Below are 27,960 nucleotides of genomic sequence, written 5' to 3'. Positions count from 1 at the left end.
GAAAAAAAAAGTGTTGTCAGTCCTCTTCCTTTTTTAATACCTATGAGTAATCCGCTGTTAAAATTTAGCACTGCAACCCAGTATGATGGTAAACTATGCATTTTTAAACAAGTCAGACCTTGGACCAAATCAATGCATTCTTTTCAGATGAAGGACTCTGCTCTGTCAACACATTCACTGCTTTTCTGCTTAAGAGCACTAAACGTTGAAAAAATGCAGCAGAATGTGATGAATAGATCAGATTTTGGCGGACTGCTCAAAAGAAAACAAACTTTAGCAGTGAAAGAAAAGACTTGGGGAGACTGGAGAGAGGACAAAAGGAAATGAGTGAGAGGGCGAACGAGAAAGAAAACAGGACAGGGAACAGTCTGTACCTTCACACACTGCCAGGCAGACACATATAAACTCAGCCAACATTTAACTCCCATTTGAAGTAAGGCCCCTATTTTACACAGATGGTTAATATTCACTTTGCATCAGGATTATCCCTCAGATGTCAGACACTGTTCAGGACAACATAGGACTAGATGAATAAGGGACCGAGAGTGAAAGATCGGGCATTTAGGGTGATTTCATGCCCTCCTAACAAGCCAAGTCCAGATTTTTCCTTCGATATGCATGTACATGTACATGGTTGGAAATGGAAAAGCAAGAATAACTACAGATTTCTCTTATACTATAATTTTTATTATCATCGTCATGTTAAACAACAGCACAGCTGCTGACTCATTCGCATACGCACATATATATAAAACACACACACACACACACACACTCACTCACAGCAGTGGATTAGTATCCTTTTGCTACAATCTCCATGGAAAACAATTCAAGGTTTGTCCGTGCAATAACTGACCTTTTTGTCTTTGCATTTCAACCATTAAATTGGATCTGGCAGATACCATTCACACAACAACACTCAAATTCTCCAGGGAGCCGAGTGTTTTGACAAGTGCTTCATAATCTCTTCCGAAAGTCACAGACTCAGATTTACAAAACAGGACTACTTTGCCCAAGAAGTGCAAAACTCTGGCATGTGCCAGTACAAGCCCTTTCAGAGGGCATTATCCACACAAAAGTTTTGAACAGTCTTAGCTCAATCATTTTGACAGTCAGTGACTACATGACTAAGGTTTCAATCCAAGCACTGACACCGAGCGCTCCCTTGTTAACCATGAACACATTTCCTTCAATGAAACATCTAAGGGTTAAGAAAAAGGAGACCAGAATGCCTAAATGTTGAAAAAGGTTAGGTCAAATGTCACCTAAGTTGTCATAGATGATGTCTGGAGACTGCATGATAGGATGCCATGCATTTGGAGGCGGCTGATGTCTAGATACTTTACTGTAAAGCTCCACAGTGTTTCCTGCACCAGCATCTCTTCTAACACCTTCCGTGCTGTTATGGCTGTTGCTACTGTTATTGTTGTTCAGGTTAGCACTGCCTTTAATTTGAGGCAGAGGAGGAGGGTCTTTCTTGGGCAGTGCTACTTTGCCTGGTTTGGGTGCTGTGACAGGTTTGGGGCCTTTTGGTCTGGGCACTGGCAGTGGTTGTTGAGCCACCTCATGACATTGAGGCTCCTCCATTCCCCTGGTTCTCCAGGAATGCATTTCCAACCGTGCTTCATCATAAAGCGTAATAATAGGCAGTGCAGATCCAGCACGTCCCTCTGGCTCATCGTAGATGTGCTCTGTAGGACCTCCATCTGCAGGGTGCCTGCTTCGCCCATCGAGTCCCAATGCCACTGTCCTCTGCACCAAGTCAAGACTGATCTGATCATAGATGTCTGAATAGAATGGCTCAGGCTTGATGCCCGGGTGGCGGCTACCCCCCTCATCGCCAGTCGGCCTGAGGCGTGGGTTAGGAGTGGGCAAGACTTTGATACTGTCTACCGGGTCTGAGTATAAGCAGTCCCCTGGACTGGGCGGAGCACGGACCGAGTCAGCGGGCTCTGAGTACAGACTCCCTTGGTCCTCTAACATATTTTTGGACCCACGTGGCATGGGAGATCGTGGCGGGGTCCCACCAACGGGAGGCGGCGGCTCTGGAAGGCTTCGGCCTTTTACATTTTTCCCATCGTTCTCTTTTCTACCAAAAACACCAAAAATACCATCCGCGGACCCAGGCTTGCTACCACCAGAATCTCCATCTGGTTCACGACTGTTTGCTTCTGAGATGGCAGCACGGATCTGCTGGAGAGCTGGGCAGTCTGAGTCTAATGATGGACAACTTTGGTGTCGTTCTTCAGCTTGGGCTTTCTGCTCCCGAATGGATTCCTCAACTATGTGGAATATCTCATTTCCCTGCTTTGTCTCGAAGGTGAAGTTCCCTGGCCCAGATTCACATCGTCGTCCAGCTTCAAATGAGAACATAACCTGCAGAGAATGTCAGAAATGTGACGGTGTGTTTGTGACCTTTCATCACTTTTATTTTTCATTCTCTTATGCACATGGACATTTAACTTGGTATTTGAATTAACCTTCTTTAAATAAACGTCATCATCTAATTAATATTATTTTAGTATTACTTATATACTATTATAGACGGAAAATTCAATTTAAGGATATAGATGATAGATTATATAGAATTAATATTTTGAATTAACTTTTATTTTTGTTTTTCATTTTCATTTAAATTTTAGTTGAATTGTAGCATTTTTTGGTTATATTTGTTTTATTTTAGTTTTTTTTTACCCAAAATTAGTATTTTTTTTATTTCAGTTTTGTTAGAAATGTTTTAACTGTTTTGGTTAATGATAATAACTCTGATCTTACTGGGGGGGACCCAGCACCCAGCACATTAATCTTTTCAGTCACACTTTAGTTTGGGGACCAATTCTCACTATTAACTAAATATTAACTACGACCTTTTGCCTCAATAAACTATAATAAACTAAATAAGGTAGTTAAGTTTAGGTATGGGGTTTTAGTATTAAGGGATCTAAAATATGGTCATGCAGAATAAGGCATTAATATGTGCTTTATAAGTATTAATAAACAGCCAATATGCTAGTAATATGCATGCTAATAAGAAACTAGTTAATAGTGAGATCTGGTCCCTAAACTAAATATTTTCAAACCATCATGACCTGCATTCAGTAGTCATTCACCGCATTAGCTCTGCCTTCCACCCACTCATAAGGAGAGGAAGGCCAGCTTCCTGTACCAAGGCAGTTTCTATAGTAATGACAGGAAGCAGAATTGGAAACAACAGTGGCTTAAGTTCCTGCTTTATATGTCATCTGTAGTACGAGGCCAGCTGTCTGCAACTATATTGGGTTAATGCAAACAGCCGTTAGATTAATAAAGACACACTGTGAGCAGTCTACATTATAAGGTGTGAGTGTCTGAGAGCTACATATATACACAAGGCTGAGGCTGAATGCAGTCAGTGTTGAAGGTCATCTATCATGTGTTACCATTCTACAGAACAGATTATTTAATCTGTTCTGTAGAATGGTAGCAAATGCAATTGACCATTTTTAATAATTCACACTGATTTTGTATTGGTTTGAAATTTCAGTATGCTTTAATTGAGGACATTTCAAAATCAGAAGGGACTAAAACTCACCCTGTCTCTTCCATAGCGACGGAGAAGCTTGTAGGGCCATACGAGTAAATGCTTTTTAGTCTTGGGGTCCTTCAGGATAAGGTTGTCCACATTAGCCCTAAGCCAGTAATGACCGGAGAGACCACAGCGCTCTGATGCTTCTGTCCTCTGGACACTCACCCAAAACTCATTCACTGCAAAACAGAACAGATTCAAGTGAAAGTGTGTATATGAAATTCCTTGTTCTGAATTTGCTTCAAGTAGTTCAAGTACAGTAGTATCACAGGTCAGGTATAATTTATATGTGGCTTAATGACAAACAGAAAAAAAATGTGATAAAGAAAAGGCAATCTCCTTTAAAAATAAATTTTTTTAGAAATGTACTCTCTGTGTTGGTTTTGAAAAAAAATTATCAGGTCAAGTCAAGGGAGCTTTATTGTTATATGTGGAAACATACTGTACAATGGAGCCAAATGTTGTGCCTCGCAGGACCATGGTACAGTATATACAGTATTCAAACATAAATATATAAATATAAGCCATAAAAGTACAAATACATAAGTATGAACATACACATAGCTAACCAACTAAAAGAAGTAATACAACTATACATACTCTCCATATAAATACTTCACATATACTTTGGACATATATTTCGGGTTTCACATGTAACAACACAGTGATACAAAGACCGGGTCAAATTTAATAGTTCTGAAAATGTGATGTGATGTAACCATTAAGTAAAAAGCAAATGCTTTTTTTTTTCTTAGATCTTCAATACATGCGAGTATACACATCCTAATCCTTATTTTAAAAAAATACTCATTTATTTTTCAAGATAAAAAGTATTTAAAAAAAAAAAATCATGATTACACTTTTGGGTAGTTGCATCACATTTTGTCATACAGTCTGAATTAATTTTATGTTTTATTCACAAAGGACAAATCTGATATTTTAAGAGACTTATTGACCTTGACACAAGTCCAGAGGGTCTGCAGTCCTCTATGATATCATTTTCATGTTTGTTTCTGCATGCTGGTTGCACAACATGACTTTGATTTGGCGTACAACAGTTGATCAAATATCAATAAGCAGTTTTGTTAAAGTATTTTTTCTAAAGAATACTAATAATAAAGATGAAAGAAAGAATGCCAAACTATTTTTAAACGTTTTTTCTTTTTATTATTTTAATGAGGCATTTCTCTCAGCTATAATTAAAAATACATGCTAACCATTAAGTGGTTCAAGACATTGTGTCACTGCCTTTTATAAATACCAATAGGTTTATCAGTGACTGAAATAGTCAATATATACAGTATGTAGATTTATTTCCCCCCCAGTTAAGTATTACTTTTGAAGTAAGTCGAAAATGTATTTGTATACCACTTTTCACAATACACAATTTCAAAGAAGCTTTATAGAGTTTCATGATGTTAATACCTAACTGTAAACATTTAGCAGTTTAGAACTGGAAGATAGTATAGTTATCATTTGACAGTACAAAAAATTATGCTCTGACAACATAAGCAATCAAGCTGCTGAGATTCATGCTATACAATTTATAAAAATGTTGTGTGTGGCTTGTAAGTAAATGTGTCTTATAAGTAAAACTGAAAGGTCTTTGAATCTCAGGAAGTTGGTCAACACTGGTCTTTTTCAAATCACATAGGAACAATCCACAATGTAAAAAAAAAAAAAAAAAGTACAACCAGGATGTTTTTCATTTGATGGGTCCCGCGTGCTATTTCCCTGCTAAGTTCAGCAAAGATACACTTCTGCTTATCAGAGACTACAGGCCGTGAGTGATTACCCTACTTTCCTCTGCCTCTAGAAATGCTCCTATGCAATCTGATAACATACAAAATGAGTTGATCCACTCTAATCTTCATTCATTTTCTTGTCTATATCTGGATTGGCTTTCAAACAAAATACCAACAGCCACTGGACAGGGCACTGACAACCATTACCCATGCGTTATACTCCAATACCAACTGTCATATGCTGTCAGGCTAGAAAAGGTCTACACAAAGGAGATAATGAGTTCCAAGACTGTATCGTTGCAAGCCTTTTAAATGTCAGCTCCCACACTCTTTGAGGAAGTCAGTGCTGCCCTTAATAAAAACAGAAGTGATCACAAACTATTTCCCTAGAAACACTTGAGAATGCAGGTAGTTTGTGCACTGAGTGAACTTAACAGTGACTTCTTGACTGTTTACCCTGCATAGCACTGGATGAAGTGAGTGTCAGCCATGAAGGAGGGGGCAGGGGAAATGCCTGAGATTTTGCTCCACTTTCTGTCCTCCTCCATTTCATTTGCAACCCCTTTGCGTCTTTCACTCAGTGACTATTCAAATTAAATGAGTGTGACACAGCCATCTACGTCTTTCTGTAAACATCTAAGTGTAACCACATTCAAGAGCTCTAATATTTCAGGCATTTTGACTAACATGAGCAGGGAATTTGCATGCAGTCCATTTGCATCTAACAGAACATTTCGGTCTATTCACTGAAAGCAGTTTTGCTGGTCTAGGTGTGTATATAACTTCAGACTAGCGACCAAAAAGAAACTGAATTGACAGTGGAGGTGACATCAAGTCCTACACTTTGAGAAACTCACTGCACATTATGAAATGAGCACTTGGAGCTGTATAGCTAAAAAAAAAAAACAGCTGGCTCAATTTAAATCAGTTGTTGGAAAAACTAAGCATGAGTAAAATTCATACTGTGCTACATGTCCCTTCTTACCTTCCTCTCTGGAGAAATAAATGAGATTCTCTGCCATTTGAAGCTCTTGCTGTCCATTTGAGTCCAAACTACCAAGAGAACCACTTCCTCCCTAAAAGCAAAGAGACAGAGAGAGAAAGTGAGAGATGCAGAGTTAGTACAGGGGAAGCTGTGTTATTCCCTTTGGAAATTCTCAAAACGTCTGGAATGGATTCCAATGTTTTAGAACACCTTAATATATGGTTAAAAGGTAATTATGCTTGTCAAATAGTTGAACAGAATTCATTCATTGTTAAAATGGTACGTTGTTAAAACAACGATCCTATTTTTAGGATTATTCCTGTTTTTATTTAAAAAAGTATGTTATATATTATTTATTGTCTTGCAACATTATTCTCATTACATTTGATGACTTCAAAATTCTCATTGCTGGACAATTTTATTCTCATTATGCATTTTATTAAAATGGGCAAATACTATTAAGAGCAAAAACTAATATAATTTCTTAGAAAAACAGTGTCACAGGTCTCTCATTCTTCTCGAAACTCAGGAGCAAAGTCACAAGTGTTGTTGACCACATTGACCCTTGAAACATTAAAAAGTCTCCATGATGTCATCTCACCTGAAAAGCAATCTCACACATCTTCTCCACCCACTCATTGGTAATATATTTCTCAGCTGCAAAGACGTACGTCTTGTCATTGGTCTCCACATAGAAGGCAGCCATGTTTTCTTTAGGGCAGGTTTCAGTGACAGCAGGGAGTATGCTGATGCATTCTGACAGACGAATGATCTTCTTGTCCATTTTCTTAGTGCTAGGTTTATCATTGGCACTGCCTGAGCAATCATAAAACTCAAGCCGTGCAATGCCATTTTGACTGGCTGGGTAGAGTACGAACCAGTTCTTCTTCCATTTCTAAAAAGGAGAGAGGGATAAGAGGAAGTTTTTACTCTTTGATGAAGAACTGCCAGTGTCTTGGGGAAATTCAATTATTATTCACTCATGGGTCTAAAACTTCTGAAAATACATGACTTTTTTTTTTAAATAGTTTTTTTTTTTAAATTATTATTAAAATGTCATAATTAGACAATGGTTAGCTATTAGCTATTCTTAAAATTGATTTCATGATCACGTTCAGATCTGCCTCCTTCCAAACAGCAAAAGAGAATATATAAGAAAACTTGTTACATTGTGACGTTAAAGTCACCATAAAATCAAAATGGAAAATTCTTATTTTTTGAATGGAATACTGTAGTGTTTATTATAAATAATTTATCCGTGCACTTCATTATTTTTTTTTAAATTCATGTGCCCTCGTAATCTTTAATCAAAAACCCTCAGGCAATCCATCACATGAACACTTGACAATAACTGTGGAACACACACTATTTATTCAATCATACACTTATTTATCTAACACACATACTCTGTCTACATTCCAATTTGCACATAATATACCTGTACATGCAACTGTCTATTGTTATATATCTGTACATACAATTATCGATTTGTATATTTTTATTCCTTATTTACTTGTTCTATTTTTTAATTTTTTCTATTTTTTTATTATCTGTGTTTTTTTGTTCTGTCACTGTCATTCTGTTACACTGTGGAAGCTTCTGTCACGAAAACAAATTCCTCGTATGTGTAAACATACCTGGCAATACAGCTCATTCTGATTCTGATTCTGATAACCAACTTCCAGGTAGCAGCAAATTATTGTTAATGTCAGTTCTGCATATAATTGGCCCTTATTCAAGTCCATAAAATATTCATGCAAGAGGAGTGCCAAATTTATGTCACTTTCTTTATTTAGCATCTGGATCATAATGCTGAGGTCAACAAGAGGAACTTGACAATGAATTTCAAGACCCTTCCTCCAGATGGACAATGAAAAGCAAATTCTGCAGCGAACAAAAGACATCTATGTGTATATGGGTGTGTGAGAGAGAGAAGGAGTGTGGGTCAGTTCCTCACATTGTTTGTAACATAAGAAAAAATAATGACCTTCAAAAAAAGTCCAAGTTTCACGCTGATTCACTATTGTGATCCAGATGCGTTGTTGTAATCACTAACACCGTGTACACACTACCAAAGCCAGGCTACTACATGAAAAGGGAAAAAAAGCATTGTGATTTTTAAAGGGGCCATGAATTATTATTATTATTTTTAATATATATGTAAGGTCCATGTGTAATATCGGTAGGATTTTTACATCAAAAGCAGTCAAATTTTACTGGCTATGATTGGGAAATATCTTTGCATATGAAATAAGAATTATCCAAGTAAAACTATTGAAATGCAACTATGATTACAGTTGCAATGACTAACTAATTGTGAAAAGTGTGGATTACAGTATTAATACTGAACATTGTAGCCAATGTTGAACACATGAATGTAATGACTTGAGTTTAGCACAAGCTCATATACTCTCGAGAATGCTCTCACCATAACCAAAGTGTAGGCACTGTGTTCTGTAAATATGAGATTCATCATGCACTGTAGACAAATTCAATGATAACAGGAGTTTTGGGAAAAGAGCAGAACTTGCAATGGACTAAAATGATTGAAAGCTCAAGCGTTTATAAAAGGAGCATTCTTTGTTCACTTTCTGTATATCATTGGAATCACAATATGCATGTGTTTCATTGCTAAAAGGAACAATGTGAAATAGACCATTCAGGCAATGGCTTCATAAACCGACACAGAAACAAAAATAAACAATTTTGCAATAGAACAGCTACATGACTAGAACTACATGATTCCTTACTAGAGGTTGACCTATTGATTGGTTTTGCCGACTGCCATATTTTGTTATTTTTGATTAGATAATCATCGAGTGTTCTAAAATAGAAGCAAATAAAGTGCGAGTATACATACAATATCCATATGTATGTAATTTCAATGCTAAGGCTTTTGTGTAGATATTTATAGATGGCCATCTTTAAGTATGACTGTTGATATGAAATGGTAACACTTTACAATAGGAGTCCATTTGTAACATTAACTAAGGTTAATAAACCCTCTGGGGTCTGAGGGTGTTTTGGGCCCTGGAGAAGTTTTGACATGTCCTGACATTTGTGCTTTTTTCAGTTGCTAATAAACATTTTAATGACTAAGTTTAGTAGCACCATAATCAGCACAAACTGGGCTACAATAATATGTGAGCAGCATGTATGTATGTGATTGTGTTTTTGAGAAAACAACGTTTATGCGTGCTTAGTGAAAAACAAAAATTTTAAAGTCACTGAAATAAGGCCATAAAACACATACAGAACATTTGTTCACAGGACTATTGAGAACAGATCTTGAAGTCTAGAATTTTTTCATCAGAATGATGTGAAAATCATCTTGTTTACTCACTCACAGAAAACAATATATTGATTTAAATTTTCTAAGACACTTTTTGTGTAGAAAAGGAATATGCGAGGGGGCGTGAATCGTCATGTATAATGAGTGATTCACACCTGAGAAGACAAAGGCCTGCATAATGAGCTGCATAATGAGCTGCATAATGAGCTGCATAATGAGCTGCATAATGAGCTGCATAATGAGCTGCATAATGAGCTGCATAATGAGCTGCATAATGAGCTGCATAATGAGCTCTCAGGTGTGTGACTGAGAGGGAATTGCTACAAGAAATAAAGAGGAAAAAGAAATGTATCTATTTTTTGTTTGTAGTTTATTTAGAATATATATAACTATCACATAATTTTGGGAGTGTGTGCATCACATGGTCTTAGCTGTGGTCCAGGCTCTTGTGCGGGGCAGAAATCTCAGAGCCTGTGGAACATGTCAACGTCAGTCTCTGGTTTCCATGACCAAGTGGGCTGCTTATTTGCTTTGGCTCTCTTTGCAACAGGTTCTGAAATAAAAAAGCCAGCATGCTGTTTACACAAACTACATTATTAACATTATTATGATGTTCACTGATACTAGTACTAATTTATCGAAACAAAGAACACAATTACCACATAGCAAACATATTTTACCACAAAGTAACTAAATCAAATGAAAATAACATCTGTAAAATAGTGAATGCACACTTACTCTAAAATTCTGAATGGAGTTGAAAACTGAACGAGTGCCCCCTTCCTTTGAGAGATGCAGGTGAAGGCAAGAGTGGTGTACTCCCCACAGTACCTTAGTATAGTATGCATACTTCATGAGAAAACAATGCCAATTCTAACATTTTAACACTATCAACCACAAATAATATTACCACATATTCTGGGAATAATACAATTACTATACTGTGCACTTACTCAGTGTGATTTTCCAGCAAACTCAAAACTGAACGACGTGCGTGTGCCTTTCTTGTGCAAGATGCCGGTGATGCAGCCACAGTCCTAAACCAAAATGAAAACAGTTTCAAACATTTCAGCGTGCTCAGCTTGTGGGCGTGGTCGCATTAGAGATAATGAAGGTAGATGTGAAAAACTGGACATCGCGTTGGTTTCATATGGATTACTTTATCACAGAATATTTGCTTTCGATAAGACTTGCTTAGTTTAAAAGTAGACATGTGAAGCTTTCTATAGATATACCTCTCATGTCTCTTTGTTGAGTATTTGCTGAGTTACAGTTCATTTTAATGACGCGTTTCTAAATAAAGATTACGCAGACCAAGGCGGCAGACTGCACACCCTGTTTGTTTTCTTTATTTTATAAATGCACAAAGTTCTGTTGTTATTATGTGTGTATACAAATAAAAGTAGACCCTTTACAGATTCGATTAATGTATTGCTCTTATCTGTAAGATCAAAACTGAAAGTGTAATTTAAGTTCTTTTCGGTGTGATCAGGAGAAGATGCCTCAAAACGCGTATCCGCGTTAATCGACCTCAGAGGGTTAATAAAAGCTGTTGAATTATTGTCCCTTGTTAGAGTGTTAATTTTAACATTTACTAATACATTTTTAAATTTGAAAGTTGCTTCTGTTAACATTCATGAGCTAACTTTAATGATCAATATATAATTTATATTTAACATTACCGTTTTGGCTCGAATATAAGACGACCCTGATTATAAGACGACCCCCCTTTTTCCAGATGTACCTTTTGGAAAAAGGCTTTTTAAAAACCAAATCTTGTTTTTTCTCAGTAAAACACATTTTGTCTTCAATTATTTTCATATTGCATATTTTTCCTATTTTATTTGTTTTGAAAGTATGGTAAAAACTGGTCAAATGTACCAACAATCACATTTAAAAAATATACACTTTTTGATATACCATAAAAAATGTAAAAACAGGTAGCCCATCTGAATTAGGACATTTAGGCTATCCATCTAATAGTAGCCTACCAAAATCTTATTAAGAGTAGAAGTTAAATCTTACTGTAGTCTTCAAATCTGGGTACTGTCTTACGTTTTAAAATCACAAAGGGAGTTTGGTCCCATCAGGCTAACGTAACAGTCACGACTCATGCAGCTGTAAGGTTTTCTTTTTCTTTTGTTTTTACTCGCGATCTTTACAACACGCATTACATTACGTATTTCATGGCACACTCGTTTTACTCGTTTCCACCTATTGTTGTGGATGTATTATTGACATGTCAAAGTCTAGACCCTGAATATAAGACAACCGCGTTTTTTCAGATGTATTTCCAAGAAAAAAAACATCGTCTTATATTCAGGTCAATACGGTAATATTTTTATTTATTTACAAAATATGGTTCAGTACTTTTTTTTTTAAATAGTAAAGCACTATTTTAATTTTCATTCAGTATCTACTTTAAAAACTATCGGTTGATTAATTGTTATTGGCCACTGTGGTTGAACCTAACTATTGCTATTTGGTATCAGTAAAATCTGTCGACCTCTATTCCTTACATATCACTTATCACAGATCAGGGTTTAGATTTAACACGGTTACTGACATGTTATTCAGTCAAGATTGCAAAGCTTGTCCAATTGTGACATAAAAAATGATGCCCTACTAACATGATCAGGCACTTTGTTAAAATAAATAGCACTTCCCAAATATTATAATCCTTTGAAAGTTATACAGAGACAATGTTCTTCCACAACTAAGAACTGCACATTTGGACAACTTATATATATCTGTTTTTATTCCAAGTATTCTATTGTTGTTGACAGCTTGGTTTCGATAAAAATGTGTTTTCGGACTAAGAAAGTTTTATAGTACAATTCAAAAGATCAGGGAAGAGATTTCTCAATTCTCAGTTTGAGAGAATTGAGGGTTAGTTCACCCAAAAAACTGAAAATCACCATTTACTTACTCTCATATCATATAAAGCAACTGTGTCTCTACAGAAAAGTTGGATTGAACTGCTTGATTCATATAGATTAATTTTATGAGCATCAAAGTTTAGGTGGAATGGACTTTATCCTAATCTGTGAAATTATCTGAACAACATAAGCCATTTGCTATGAAACTGTGAAATGTTACACTTCACTTTAATGGCAACCCTACCTCACCACAAATTCTATTCACAAGTCTATATTCCACAATAGTAACTTTCAGCGAACTTAACTCAACTCCTTGTACACAACAAGACATAAGAGTTCACCCATAAAGTGAAGGGTTAATGTTCTACCAATTACAAGCAGAAGATAACACAATACAATGAATCACAAACGTCTAGATTTTACACAGAATCCAACACCTGACCATTGCACAATGCCAAAAGCTACAGTACAGACAGCAGATGTCAAAGTGGTATAGAAGATGCATGAGATTACCCAGCATGCTCTGTTTCCTCCACACTCTGCAGGTGTTTGTGTATCTACGTTCCTTTTAAAAACTGCCCCTTTTGTCTGACTGGTGCATTCAATGAGGACTGTACCAACAAGTCTACACCAACACCAATGGATACAAATACAAACCTTGGTTTAACTAAACGCAACATCATGTAAATCATACATATCACATTACAAAACCCTAAATCGATGCCACAATTAAATGAATCAGTAATAAAATAGGGCTGCGTTATTTAATTACAGAGCAAGGCCTGTCGTGATAACCGTAATATCGCAATACCGCACTATTGACAAGCAAACCGCAGTGGAATGCAAGAACTGCAACAACCGCAATTTTTGCGTTTTCTTTTTACATAGGGTTATGCCCTTCTTGTTTTACACTTAGTGCATGTGTACTGAATATTAAATAAGTTTGTAATGATAACAATGTGTACCATTATGATTTGTACAGAAGCTCCGTAGATTTGCACTTAAAGGGGTCATATGATGCTGCTAAAAAGAACAGTATTTTGTGTATTTGGTGTAATGAAATGTGTTTATGCGGTTTAAGGTTTAAAAAAACACATTATTTTCCACATACTGTGCATTATTGTTTCTCCTCTATGCCCCGCCTTTCTGAATCGTTTTGATTTTTACAAAGCTGATCGGTCTGAAAAAGCGAGGTGTGCTGTGATTGGCCAGCTATCCAGTGCGTTGTGATTGGCCGATTACCTCAAGCGTGTGATGGAAATGTTACACCCCCTTGACATATTGTGATGATGCACTGTCAGGCCGTACCGATGATTCAAAAACATGAAAACCCATTATAAACGAGGCATTCGTTACATCCAGTGGGGACATAATTATGGATTATAATGACTTATACTGTCTTTTTACGCGTTGCGTTGCATCGCGCCGCGTAAACATAAAACTCTGTCTGCATTTGTGATCGGAGAAATGACAAACAACAAGCCCGACTCTACACTGCCCAAAATACTCGCTTTAAATATATCAAATATAAAAAGTCTTTAAATATAAAAGACGCACTTACAGTCTTTGAGTCAGAACAGCCGGCATTGTAGTCTACTCTCCCAGGATCAGTAAACAGTCCTCCATAAAATGTGCTGCACACATCTGAATATTTGGGTTGAAGTGTTCTGGAACAGTGTTGTAAATACAACTTAACCACTGATTTCTAGTTGTGTCCATTTTTGGAAGGCCAAACAAAGTAGTTTCGCTTTCACAACGAAACAGTGTCACACACTGCGGCCTACAGTGAGCACAGGCCGGGGGCTAGCGTGAGGAACGGCCGAAGGGCTAGAGTGAGCAGAGGCGGGTGGGCTTGAGAACGGCGCGGCTGGCGATTTCGACGAAGGAGCATCCGGAAGGACATGTGACGACTCCGAGCTGGACTCCACTTCGTCCACAGTGAAAGCCGATCCATAGATATGTGGGGGCGTGTTAGAACGAGACGTTTTAGGTAGGTGTGGCTGACTCTTAACTTTTATAAAGAATATCTCTTTGGATTTGAGACTTTAGTCTTTGCAACTTTACAGATCTTCTTTATGCACCAAGAGCTTGTAACACTCCAAAGAGAAAGGAAAAATTTTAATCGCATCATATGACCCCTTTAACAAGCCTAAACAGACAGCAAATTAAAGAGAGAGATCAACTGAACATGTGCGATTACTTGCGAGTCATATACAGTATATTGTGAAAATAGGTTGTCATGTCCAAGGAAACCCAAATCTCTGTCTTAGCATCGATGCATTGCTGGTCAGCTGAGCCTTCTAACGTGGTGCTCGAAGTTAAAATGATTTCAACAGCGTGTTTCATTACGGCTCTCTTTGAATGAATCAGCGTAGTTGAACGAACGGTTTAAAGACTGACTGACAGCCCGTCTAGGCAGGTGGAAATATCAATAGAAAGTCTATATACAGTGGGTACGGAAAGTATTCAGACCCCCTTAAATTTTTCACTCTTTGTTATATTGCAGCCATTTGCTAAAATCATTTAAGTTATTTTTTTTCCTCATTAATGTACACACAGCACCCCATATTGACAGAAAAACACAGAATTGTTGACATTTTTGCAGATTTATTAAAAAAGAAAAACTGAAATATCACATGGTCCTAAGTATTCAGACCCTTTGCTCAGTATTTAGTAGAAGCACCCTTTTGATCTAATACAGCCATGTATATATATATATATACGTATATGTATATATGCCGATAATACAGCATACTGCACTGTTGAGCCACCCAAAATTACCGCAAGGGAAATTCCTTCACCGCGACAGCCTTAGCAACTTGTATAGCCATGTAAGGCAACACTTGAGGAATATAGTGTGCAGGATGGAAATTATGCAAATTATCAGAAAGGAGGAGAGTGACTGATAACTTCCTCAAATCTGCATCCAAATGTAATCAGATGAAATGTGCTTCTGCTGCACTTTTTAATAGGCTTAATAAACACGTAAAAGAACATAATATATAGTTTATATGAAAATAGTCTAGCAGTAAAATACTTAAAAATACTAACAATTAAAAAAAAATCTTGTTGGTAACAGTCTACTTCATTTTGTAAAGCATACCAAAGGTAAAACAGTAAAAGTTTTACAACAAGTCATACACAACAAGTCATTTACAAAAGAATACAACAGTCTCACTGCACAGGGCACACAGTGACTATCCTGTCAATATGTAGCCAATGTCACAATAAGATGTTAGTGATTCAGTAACTTCACAGTTTTTTCATAAATAAAACATTAACTTGATCCCCAACACTGGCACCAAAGTGAATTATCAGTTACCAAATAGGTATACTGACACATGCACCATGAAACTGGAGATGAACATGGAAATTTCAAAACATTTAGATTTGATTAACCTTTTGCATTATCGGACTTCCATTGTTGTCCAAACACTGATATTAGGGTACCATTCAATAGTATGAATTACATCTTTATTTGCCAAATAATTAGCAAAAGCTCTTTTAAAACCAAATGTCTGATGCTCTGTGACATGCTTGGATATGACGAAGGAAAGACAACTCTTTATTTGCCACACAAAGTGTAAGAATTTGCCTTCCCACTTACAAATAAAAATAACATAACAGAGTTAAAAAGAGGAAACAAGATAGTGTTTGGTGGCTTGACATAGGCAGGTTAAAAAAAAAAACTTTGCACTTTGAGTAGATCGTAACAAGACAGATAGAGGACTGGCACTTAAAAAGCAACTTGGAAAAACAGTGCATGTTATGTTGCTGTCGCACCTTCCTTTATATCAGGGATTCCCAAACTTTTTTCTCAGTGAATACCAAAATATTTACTTGAAATAAGTTCATGTTTCAACAATTTAACACAGCAACAGATTCACTCTTTGCGAGAGCCAACTAACACTACAAGTTACAATTCAAATATGTCTTAAATTCTTCAGTTCCAAACATTTTCACCTTTTGCTTTTAACATGACAAATCCTTGAGCTTTTAGTTTGGCATATTGGCTTATATTGGTGAAATGCTGTAAACTTCTGTCCACAAAAATTTTGCCAATTATCGGAATGCGAAATTGCGAATGTAAATAAATCAGACCTGGTGCACGTTGCATTCCCAAATGCATGTATTACAGCGCTTGCAGAGAATGAGTTTGTGAGAAGCAACATTTATTGTGAACCAAGTCACTCTGAAAACACTGTATTATAAGCTGCATGCATGCAAATGAACACAATACCGCTCTTCACTCTAAAGCATGCAGCACAACTGAATCTATACTTCTTTAATTAAATTGCAGGATTTAATAATCACAATTTGATATATCGTTATTTCAGTTTTATTTCCATTGAAGAGGTCATGAAATCAAAGGGGATCGAAATGTTCTTGATAATTTACACATATAAGAGGTTACTCTTCAATAAAACATACTGCAAGTTTCAGAACTCCCCATAATATGAATTATTCTTTTCTACCCTTCTGAAATACTTGTAGTTGAAATTGGGAGAATCGTGAAATCATCACCGTATGTAATCAGTGAGGTGTGTTCTGACCAACTCATGTCTGTACATCAATCACAAGAACAATACTGCTGTTGGATAAAGACATCGAGTTAGACAGTCAAATTCGAGACGTTGTTCTGTCAGTGGAAGTAAAGAAACTGCACCTCCAAAAACTTTGCACAACCTTCCTTCCAAGCATATCATTGTTTGAGTGTTGATAAAATCAGTTCATACCTGTGTACATTCAGCATCTAATGTAATATGACAGTAATGACAGCAGCACTTTTAAACTATATACTGAAAAGTAAGCACTTAAGCGAGCAAAAACAATTACCATGCTGAAACAGACTGAAACCAATGAAACGCTATGTCACTGCTGTTCCACGTGCTGTCAAAGACTGAACATGCATTCACATTCAGCCCGTCTGCTTTATTTTTTTAATGTTGCATTTAATTATAATTGACTTTTCATTAACTCACCCTCGTTTGGGAAACCCTGCATTATACAATAGAGCAGCATCCAAGACACATTTCACAAAGAATAAAGCCCAGAACAGCCTATACACTGTTTAGGAAAGATCAGAATTGTGTAAACTACTTCCATTAACGTATTCATTAGTGCTTTACATTACTTGTACAGTATGTCTTTGGTTAATTATTTAACAGAGTACTCAGTTACTAAAGCTCCTTGAGCTGTAGTAAAGGTCAGAGCAAAGGCCAAAGCTGATATCACTCCTCTTCTCTGTACAAAAACAAGTCCAAGGACTGTAAACCATTTGGCAAGGATAGGGTTTGTCACGATGTGTCTCACGTAATGACACTAAGCAGTAGAGGCCATGTTTTAAACATGCAGTGATACTGTTCAGCTATGTGTGAATGTGTCCAAAATGGTTAATACTCAACTTAATGTAGCCCTATTTCATACTTTTAATTTTGAAAGGTGTTTAGTTCTAGTCTTAACTTTAAGTTATTAAATGGTTTTGGCAATTTTACACCTTGATCGCAGTTCTTAAGGTGTCTGGTATGAAACTACGCAGTGTTAAGCCCCGTTCACACCAAGAACGATAACTATAAAGATATCTATAAAGATAACGATATTAGCGTCCACACCAGCGAACGATATCGTCTGTTTATTCTAAGCGCACGCGCGTCTGCCGCTTTAAATTCTTGAGCTCGTTACAGCAGGATGGATTCTGATTGGCTGTCAGTGTTTTATCGTTCATCAGCTGGGAAAAAATCGTTTTGAAAGTGATCACAACGATATCGTTCCTCTGTATCGTTATCGTTATAGTTGTGGTGTGAACTATGCTATTCTTTAATATTGAGAACGATTTTTAGAACTATATCGTTATCTTTATAGTTATCGTGCTTGGTGTGAACGGGCCTTTAGAATGTTACATTAAGTTGTTTAGCAACTAGCAACCAATTAAAAACTGCTTCAGAGCATGTGCTTTGTACAGTAGCACAAATGATTACGTTTAGGCTCTCTATCTGAAAGAAAACAGTTTGAAAATGTCAAACAGAAAATGTGTTACACTAAGTGACACTTTTATGTTAAAGTGCCCCTATTATGCCATTTCAAATATTGCCTTTTATGCAGTGTGTAATGTAGCTGTATGTGACTGTAAACGTAAAGTTGTAAAGCTGAAAGTGCACGATAAATAAAGATCTGTCAGGACCACTATTGTCAAAATGATTGACACTTTGCATACAGTTTGGATTGGCGGTATGGTTCTGTTCTGAAAACAAAACAGAACCCAATGCAGATTTCATTAATGTTTTTAATGACATCGTTTTAAACTAGTCAACTTGAAAATGTTACTACAACATGATTCAAGTAACATGATTTTTCTTTATTAACCCTCTAGTTAAAGAAATTTCTATTTCAAGTGCACCACACATGAAGTTGTCAATATGATGTATATGTTAAACAAATCACTTGTTAAATATCTTTGCAAAAAAGATGCATGAACTACAGCTACATCTTGTACAAACTTGTCTTATTATATGTTCCGAAATAATACATGGAAAATGCTTTAAAAAAGTCTCAAAAGTCAAGGTAAATCAAATTCAAAACAACTGAAGGTGTAACACCAGTAGACTAGTATTATTAACAAAACAATGAACAGGCTGTCACCATGATGCAAACATGAAATTACAGACATACAGTAGTAGTTCTTTACAGGTTTTTATTGGATTGCGCTGCTCTTCCTTAGTTTTTTTCTATGTGAACATGGATGCGTTTGACTGTTGCGCTCGTGTCTCTTGCAGAGTCTTATGCATGAAATGGCATTATAAAAACACGGCGCACAAGTTAAAAGAAGTTCACTCCCATCTTTCTGCATTTTTCCTATTCCACTGCCCGCGTCGCATCTTTGTCAACACAAAAGTGCATTCTGTGTGAATGGCACCTTATGGTCCATCAGAGAGCGCGTCACACGTGAACGGTTAATCACGTGTGCTGACATGCGATTGGATCATTTTTTTCTCTTTACTGTTAACATTGGCATATTGTCAAAGTGTCTAATTCTAACGTTTGGTAATATTTCTATTCAAAAAATTTATTCTTTGATTTATAAAAAATTTAATTGTGGTAAAACATTAAATTCAAAATCTATAAAACCGGAAAAATCGCCCAGCCCTACATTTTACTGTAACAACATTATTAAAGATAAAAGGAGTCTGATTCAACGAGGAATATTAGAAAGCCAAGTTCTGACTGTTACGAAGGGAGGAGTTGGGGATGGAGGAGGGTAATTTGTTCCTGAGCAAGCGATAAAGGCACTGAATAATACTGAATAGACCTTATATAGGAATGCCGTGATAGGCATCATATCCTAGAGGTTGATATGGATCAGCTGAGAGTCAGCCGATGCAAGCTTGACATGACCTGCCAGAACTAACGCTATACGCTTGATTTCTGTCAGGACCACTATCGCGTCAAAATGATTGACACTTTGCATACAGTTTGGATTTGGCGGTATGGTTCTGTTCTGGGTAAAAACTCCCCGCTCATCCATGCAGCCTGTCATCATGAATGAGCAGAGAGAGCAGCAAAAAGAAAAAACAAACAAACCATAGGCTGACACCCACCAACCACAAACTGATGGCGAATCTGAAACCAGAAGCATGTCCTTCTGAAACAGCAGCTGAGAAGAGCAGCATGCTCCTTTAAAGCAGTTACCTGAAAAAGCTTAAAGGTGCTGTGTTTTTTTTTTTTTACTGCACTAAAGCATAAAAACACAATAATACATTTGAAGATATTCAGGAAACAAGTATAGAAAGTTCACATTTTCTACAGCCAGTTATTGCACTTTGAAAATGTGCATTCCATGACGGAATGACTGTTTTTGTTTTGGTCTGTGAGATTCCACCCACTTACAGTTTACCCAAAAGTATTTTGGCAGCCTAGGTTGCCAGTTTGCAGCAAACACTGCATACTGTAGTCATGGAAGTGAGCAAACTGTGTCAGAAATAGCAGATTTTACCCGACCAACCCTCTACATTGCGAGTAAATCACTCGCATATGCCACTAAATCTTCACTCTGGGCGACTAAATGACGTCTAATATTAGCCAATGGCTAATCAATTCTCAGATTTTACTCGTTAGAGGCTAAGTATATGATTAGCACAGATATATTTTCACTCAGAGAACACTCTGACTGAGCGCTTCAGTTTCACTCTCCGTCAAGCGATCTGTGATATTTTTCAGTTCATTTGAATGGATGCCGTCGCTTTCTCTCACTGTGAACAAAGAGCGAGAGTCTTACATAACATGCAGAATTGATGCGCTACATGTAAACGATATACTTTGTTGTATTTTGCTGTAAAAATAACAGAGTTCCTTTGGAATACTTCAGCTTTTAAGAACTGCCGGGTTTTCCTGTAATAGGCGGAACTAATGCGCAAACGACAATCTCATTGGCTGATGCTCACCTATTATCGTCCCTGTTTTGATTTCAGCGAATCAGTTCGAGCAAACACACACAACCTGATTAATATTCATGAATCCAGCAGCTCATTAATCCTTAATGCGTTTTTATATTGTTATTATTAGTAGAATTCGTATAATAATAATAATAATAATAATATCTTATCAGTGTTATTGTTAGTTTTTTTTACAGGAACACTGAATGACCAAAAAAAGCACCAGCATTAGTCCTAAGATCATGTTTACCAAATTCTAATTACTAAACTTCTATTATTAAATAATACTTGATTATCATATTATAATGCTTGACTGCTTGATATTAAGAGTGTACTTTCAGATATTTAAAAAGCTGTACCATTTTACAAACATTATATATATATATATATAGTATTTCAGTCTGGCAAGTAAACAAAAAAATATACTAGCCAGTGGCGATTCAATTGCCAAGGTGTCCGTTGAGGGTTGCCGACCTAAAAAGCTTCGGCATCCATCTAAAAAGCTATATGACCACAGCATATTAAAACGTGGATAAATCAACTTATCAGTTTACAGCGTAAGGTTCATTGCCTCCTACTGTCAGTTGCGCTTGTTCGTGTTGCGTGTCCTTAATCTGACAGCCCACGTGAGCGTTGAGTCTGAGGAGGAGGAGGCGGGAGAAACAATTATTTTTTACATTTTATTTAGAATGCAATACCCATTTCAACAACTAGCTGTTATTATTACATACCTCTAAGGTGACAAGCATGTTGTCAATACCTAAAGCTTAAGGAACAAGCATGTTGCCCTTACCCAGATGACAGTGTTGGCATTTGAATTAGCAACCTTTAGTAGAGAAATGTACATACTGTGCATCAAGTAACAAGCATAACTGATACACTAGATAGCATTAAGCAACAAGCATGTTGCTGGCTTAATGACAGCATGTTGCAATAATAGTCAGAGAATCTTAAAGAAACAGCATTTCCAATAACCAGATGAGCCTTAAGCAGCAAGCATGTTTCAAGACCATCAGATAGCCTTAAACAACAGCTTTAAAATCAAGCATCTTGCTGTTGCAAGTTTAACCGGTTACCAGCACATCGCAATAACAACCAATAAGCCTGCACTAGCTTGCTCTATTATTTTTCTATTCTGTCTGTTTTCTTTTTATTTATTATATGATAAAAAAAAAAAACTTGCTACGTGTACTGCATTAAAGGGGTCATATGATGCTGCTAAAAATAACATTATTTTGTGTATTTGGTGTAATGAAATGTGTTTATGCGGTGTGAGGTTCAAAAAACACATTTTCCACATACTGTACATTATTGTTTCTCCTCTATGCCCCGCCTTTCTGAAACGCGTAAATTTTTACAAAGCTCATCGGTCTGAAAAAGCAAGGTGTGCTGTGATTGGCCAGCTATCCAGTACGTTGTGATTGGCCAAATACCTCAAGCGTGTGACGGAAATGTTACGCCCCTTACCATATTGTGATGATGCCCTATCAGGCCGGAGCGATGATTCCAAAACATGAAAACCCATTATAAGCGAGGCATTCGTTGCATCCATTTTCTCAGCAACCAGCACGGATCAGCTCCAGGCATGACGAAGCAGATATCGTCCTCTTTTGGAAGGCCACACAAAGTAATTTCGCTTTCACAACGAATCGCACAGTGCCTTCATGACATGGCGGCGGCGGCAACAATACTACAGCGAGAAAGTTATGCCTTCTTTCTTTGCGTGAACATTTGGGCGGCGTTATGCAAATCTTCCCACATAGTGAGGTAGGTATCTGGGGGCGTGTTAGAACGAGCCGTTTTAGGTAGGCGTGGCTGACTCTTAAATTTTATAAAGAATATCTCTTTGGATTTGAGACTTTAGTCTTTGCAACTTTACAGATCTTCTTTATGCACCAAGAGCTTGTAACACTCCAAAGAGAAAGGAAAAATTTAAATCGCATCACATGACCCCTTTAAGCTAACTGAGACTTGTTATAGCGTTTGCATATCATTGCTCTTTTGTTGATTTTGATTGTTTCCATTGTCCTCATTTGTAAGTCGCTTTGGATAAAAGCGACTGCTAAATGTCTAAATGTAATTGTAAAGAAACAAACATGCCTAGGAACAAACATTCTACTGCACAACTATAAGCCCTAAACAACAAGCAATATTTGCCAATACTCTGATAGCTTTAAAGCAATGAGGAAAAAGAAAAAGAAAAATTAGCTTAGCTTCGTGGGACATTCAGAGATGAACAGAGGGTGAAATAGCCAGCTGTAACGTGGATGCTTGATCCCTTTCTTGTTACTCCTTCACGCAGAGAAGGCAGATCTCGTCTAAACTTGCTCTTGAGGCAGTCATAATATACATGTAACATAATAATAGTTATTCTTAATCATAATATGTTTAGTTTCTATTAATATTGAAGGCTATATGCTTAATATGTAGCTCTGCTTGACATTTTGTATCATGGGGTCCCTGCTCCATGTCTCTATGTCTCCATGTCGCCTACGAGGTCCTTGCCCTGAAAAACATTGAAGACCCCTGCTGTATGTTGAGAAGACACCGTCCTACACTGTGAAAGTAAATTCATTTTATTTTCACTTCCGAAAGATGAGGCTGTAAAGAATCAGTGGTTAAAATTCACAGCAGTACAACCCCAATCTTTTTCTGTGTTCCCATCATTTTACTGACAACTGCTTCTCGAATCTTAGGGAGTTTAACGTAGGATTCACGAAACACTTGCTCTTGAAAGATGGCTCAGTACCCAGTTTATTTGGACCAGCTGGCTCCACTGAATCACAACCTGTAAGTATGATAAATAATAGATGTATATTTTTTTCTATTGAGCATTCAAAATATGGATCTTTGGCAATGGCCATATCGCTTCCAACACGCGCTGTACGCGTTAGACCGATGCCAACACACTGAGCCATCTGACAGATCAAAGTTAGGCTCACGGAATGGAGGGGTTTAGAGAGACTGAATCTTAGTACTGCTTCAAACAAATCGTTGGAAAATTAGGTGATATTAAATCCATATTTTGAGAAAACGAAAGCATTTTTTGACATTGCATGCATGTAAACCTTTTGTAGGAGACTCCCAAAACAATATTAGGAACCTTAAAAATGGCATAATAGAGGCGCTTTAAGAAGACTTTTCTATGTTAAGAAGACAGATCTATGTTGTGACATCTCTATATATGGTCAAGCAGTTATTAAAACAGGTTACGTGCTTGTTGCAAGCAGTATTTGGCAATGTTATTGACCTCAAAAATGTGGAAAATAAAAACATTTATGCAGGGTTTACAAATGTAGTGTGTGAAATGACTCCCCTGGATTAAAAAGAGAGAGAAAGAGAAAATGTTTAATCATGTTTTACTTTGCACAGAGTTGTCAAACAAGGTCCATGCACTTTCATGTGCAACATTTTCATGTTGTTTTTTCCTGTCCATCCTTGTGTTTCCAACTCCTCAACTGTTTTGACAGTGTGAGTCACAACACTGTAAAAAATGACAGTGAATTTAACGGTAAAAGACTGTAAAAATGCTACAGTAAAAACCTGTTAAATGGTTAATGGTACATTCCCCTACTATATATGGTGAAAAACTGTATTGAACATTAATTTTATGAACATTGAGCAGCATTAACTACACAGAGCCGTTGTTCACTGACGAGCTCAATGTGAAAGCACGCAGGTGATGGAGATTTACCGCTGATTACAGAACCGGCTTTACTGACAAGATGTGCATTAAATATCGCATGTGATTTATCATGCAGCCCTAATTTGGTGGTTATCAGTGTATTATAAAACTACAAAACAGATTTCAGTACTTCAATAGGTTGGTATATTAACATTATATTAGTTAATGAAATTACGGTATTTAACTGTAAATTTAAGTTAAAACCGTAAAACTTAAAACGTCGCTACCATATTTTTTACAGTAAAATTCCGGCAACCATAGCTGCCGTTTTTTACGGATTTTTTTTTACAGTGTACAGCTGTAAAAGTGACAGTCCAGCCTCCAGCAAAACTATCCAAACTCATTTGACTTTCATTACCAAACAAAAACACTACATCAACAATGAAGGGCATGAGGTTTCAGGTTCCCCTAAATAATGCTGTTCAGTTGCTTTGTCACAATCTGTATTGTTAAAAGCGCTATATAAATAAAGGTGACTTGACTTGACTTAAAGTGCAACCTTACTTTTTCATGATGCCAGGGACTGACACTCACATGCTTGTGCACAATAAAACATCTCTAATTCATTTTGTTGCATTTGTTATGTTGGTTGGACTTTCATTTGATTCTGCTGCATGTATAGATAGCACAGTTTTTTCTGTTAGACCTTTAGCACAACACAGCAATATAATTCTAGGTGATTCAACCATCACACTATGAGTTTATCATCAGTCTCTCAGCCTCTAAAAAATCACCATGCACACAAGATTATTTTTAGTCATGTGTTATTGTTGACAAGATATCTTGTACTTGGCTATTAAACTAAACTAAAACCTAGGGCTGCACAATTAATAAAATTTCTAATCACGATTACAATTAGGCCTATGGATGCCGTAATCGTTACGTAAGCGGCAATTAATCGTTCAAAGTCCACTTATGTTATTCTGCGTGCTTAATATGCATTTTTTTCTTTCTACATGTTATCTTAAGGGTTTTTATTTTAGTATAACATTATAATACCATTCATATTTAACTTTTTTATAATTTAAAGAAGAAACCAATCCGATGTATAGTTGACATTTGAGGCTTAATACTATAGAAAAGCACTAAAAGTTTTTCAGTTAGAGTGTTTTCAGCTTGTTTATTTTCATATAAAAATACAGCATGCATTTGCGTCAAACAATGGTATAAACATCATTTAATGTAAATTGAAATAATCATAATTAATAATCGCAATTACAATTTCAAGGGAATAATCAACAATTATGATTTTTGTCATAAGCGTGCAGCCCTACTAAAACCTTCACAATATAACTTGTACTTGGCTTTTAAACTAAGCTAAAACCATCAGACAAGCTTAAAGTGCTCCTGAGTAAAACCTACATGAATGAATGGCAGCATTAAAGTCCACCATGCTCAATTTGAATTTCTGCTGTTGCCTGAGGGTAAAGACATGTAGCTGTCCTCATAATTTGCTTACTTCCACATAACAAAGACGTTTCAGACAGAGGAAGTGAATAATAAATTAATGACAAGCCATTGCTCCAGCAAGACATGTGACTCATATCAATGTCTAAAGAATGATAAAAATACATGCCTTACATATTCAATCAGAGAGAAAACAAACAGAACCTTTTGTGGTCATGCGTTTGTGATGTAGCATTTTCCACTGCACATGGACAGTCAAGAGAGTGGAAATTATTTAGAGACACAGCTGGCCGTGTGTATGTATAACCAGCTCTTGCTTAGTGGTTAGATATCACTCACGAGAAAGAAAAGTTTGTTTGTCCAGCTTTACATTTTATGTAGTTAGTGTTTGTGTAGTTAGTGGCCCAAAAACACAGAATATGCATGCTGAGAGCTGAAATCTGAAGATGTGTTGTTATAGCACAGGATCTGATGTACTCATTCATGTGACAATCTCATGTTGCAGAAGAGGAATAGAGTCACTCCTTCTTACTATTTATGAAACTATTTAAATTGTCTTTAATGTTAATTTTATATTAAATTATTTATTATTATTAAATGATTTTTGGTAGATCTTGTAGGTCCTCTTTCTACTGCCACTCTCTATGTGATTGGATAAATTTGAATTAGTAAATGTTAAAACATCAGTTTATGGTGCTGGGGTTTTTTGGGGGGGGGCTATAAAGTTACTTAAAATACATTAAATAAAAATCCATTTACTCTTCGCTATGATGTTTCCAATTTCTTAATGAAAAATCATATATGTATATATACGCTTAATTTAAAAAAAAAAAGAGAGCGAGAGAAATGTTAACTTCATTTGACATTTTCATTATATTTCCAAATATTAGTGATATTTGAAGGGGGGAAAAATCAAGTAAAAACTGAGTGTGGCATAAAATCACGAAGGACATTGTTTTGTTGTTATGTTACAATAAAAGCTTAAAACGCAGAGGACATCTTTCCACTCTCATTACTGTGTGTCAAGGTCTTTAAGTTGTTGTTTTTTTATCACATAAAAAGTCTAATCATTAAAAACTAAAAATCCTCTTGATAGTAGTGATTCAAACATATTAAAAGATTCAAAATATCCGTTAAATTTGTTAAAACAATACTTTTAACCTGAAAAATATGTTTGACATTTGCATTGCAACTTTGCACACTGAAGTGTATTGAACGTGCAAGAAAAGTATTGTATTTTAATATTTGTTACTTAATGGTTACACCATATGACATTTTTTGAGTCACTGAATTAAATTAGCGTAAAAATGTATATAATGTTTTAAACGTAAATACAAAGATTACATATCTAATAACTTGGCACAAGTGTTTCAACTAGTGTTTTGTATAAGATTCTCCTGTTTATCACACATCGTCATCTGTCATCGCCTCTTCAATCAAACATGCGACAAGCTCTTACCTTTCCAAACTTCTGATGCTGGACGTACAGTTGTCCCTCCTTAACGTGAGTGTCCATTTTTTAAATATTCTCTAGCCGCACAGCAAGATAAACGATAAATATATATTTCTCACTCTTTCACTCTTTTTCCGATTTCCTACCGCGTGAACTTCCGCTTGGCAAACTTTTGCTTCAGGGGCGTTTCGACGGGAATTCATTAAAAATTATTCTAGAAGTTAAATGAATGTTTGGAGGGAAAAAACGAAATTTTAAACCAGAACGTTTTCATGCTGCTGAACCTGGATTTTGAATCTCTCTCTCTCTCTCTCTCTCTCTCTCTTCTCTCTCTCTCTCTCTCTCTCTCTCTCTCTCTCTCCCTCCCTCTCTCTCTCTCTCTCTCTCTCTCTCTCTCTCTCGCGATAGAGGAAGCGCGCGCCCACAGGCTTTCCTCCCACCTACTCCTCAGCCCAAACACAGGCAAAGCATGACCTGAAACCTTTTCTCTTGCAGTTATAACTGTTTTTCAAAATGTGTG

The 27,960-nt window shown here is 36.5% G+C and overlaps 1 protein-coding gene across 1 annotated transcript; it reads right to left on the bottom strand.

Annotated features, from left to right (window-relative positions):
* Positions 1 to 674: 674 nt before the first annotated feature.
* LOC107571936 (docking protein 1-like) lies at positions 675 to 27,752 on the bottom strand. Its single transcript, XM_016258323.1, has 5 exons — positions 27,447 to 27,752; positions 6,897 to 7,190; positions 6,296 to 6,386; positions 3,572 to 3,744; positions 675 to 2,376 (listed from the first exon to the last, which is right to left on the bottom strand). The coding sequence occupies exons 1-5, from the start codon at positions 27,501 to 27,503 to the stop codon at positions 1,255 to 1,257; spliced, it is 1,737 nt and encodes a 578-aa protein (XP_016113809.1). The 5' UTR covers positions 27,504 to 27,752; the 3' UTR covers positions 675 to 1,254.
* Between the last annotated feature and the right edge of the window lie 208 nt (positions 27,753 to 27,960).

Source organism: Sinocyclocheilus grahami, unplaced genomic scaffold, assembly GCF_001515645.1.
Source record: "Sinocyclocheilus grahami isolate Dianchi unplaced genomic scaffold, SAMN03320097.WGS_v1.1 scaffold1671.1, whole genome shotgun sequence".
Taxonomy (NCBI): Eukaryota; Metazoa; Chordata; class Actinopteri; order Cypriniformes; family Cyprinidae; genus Sinocyclocheilus; species Sinocyclocheilus grahami.
This window is presented reverse-complemented; position numbering and strand designations above follow the sequence as displayed.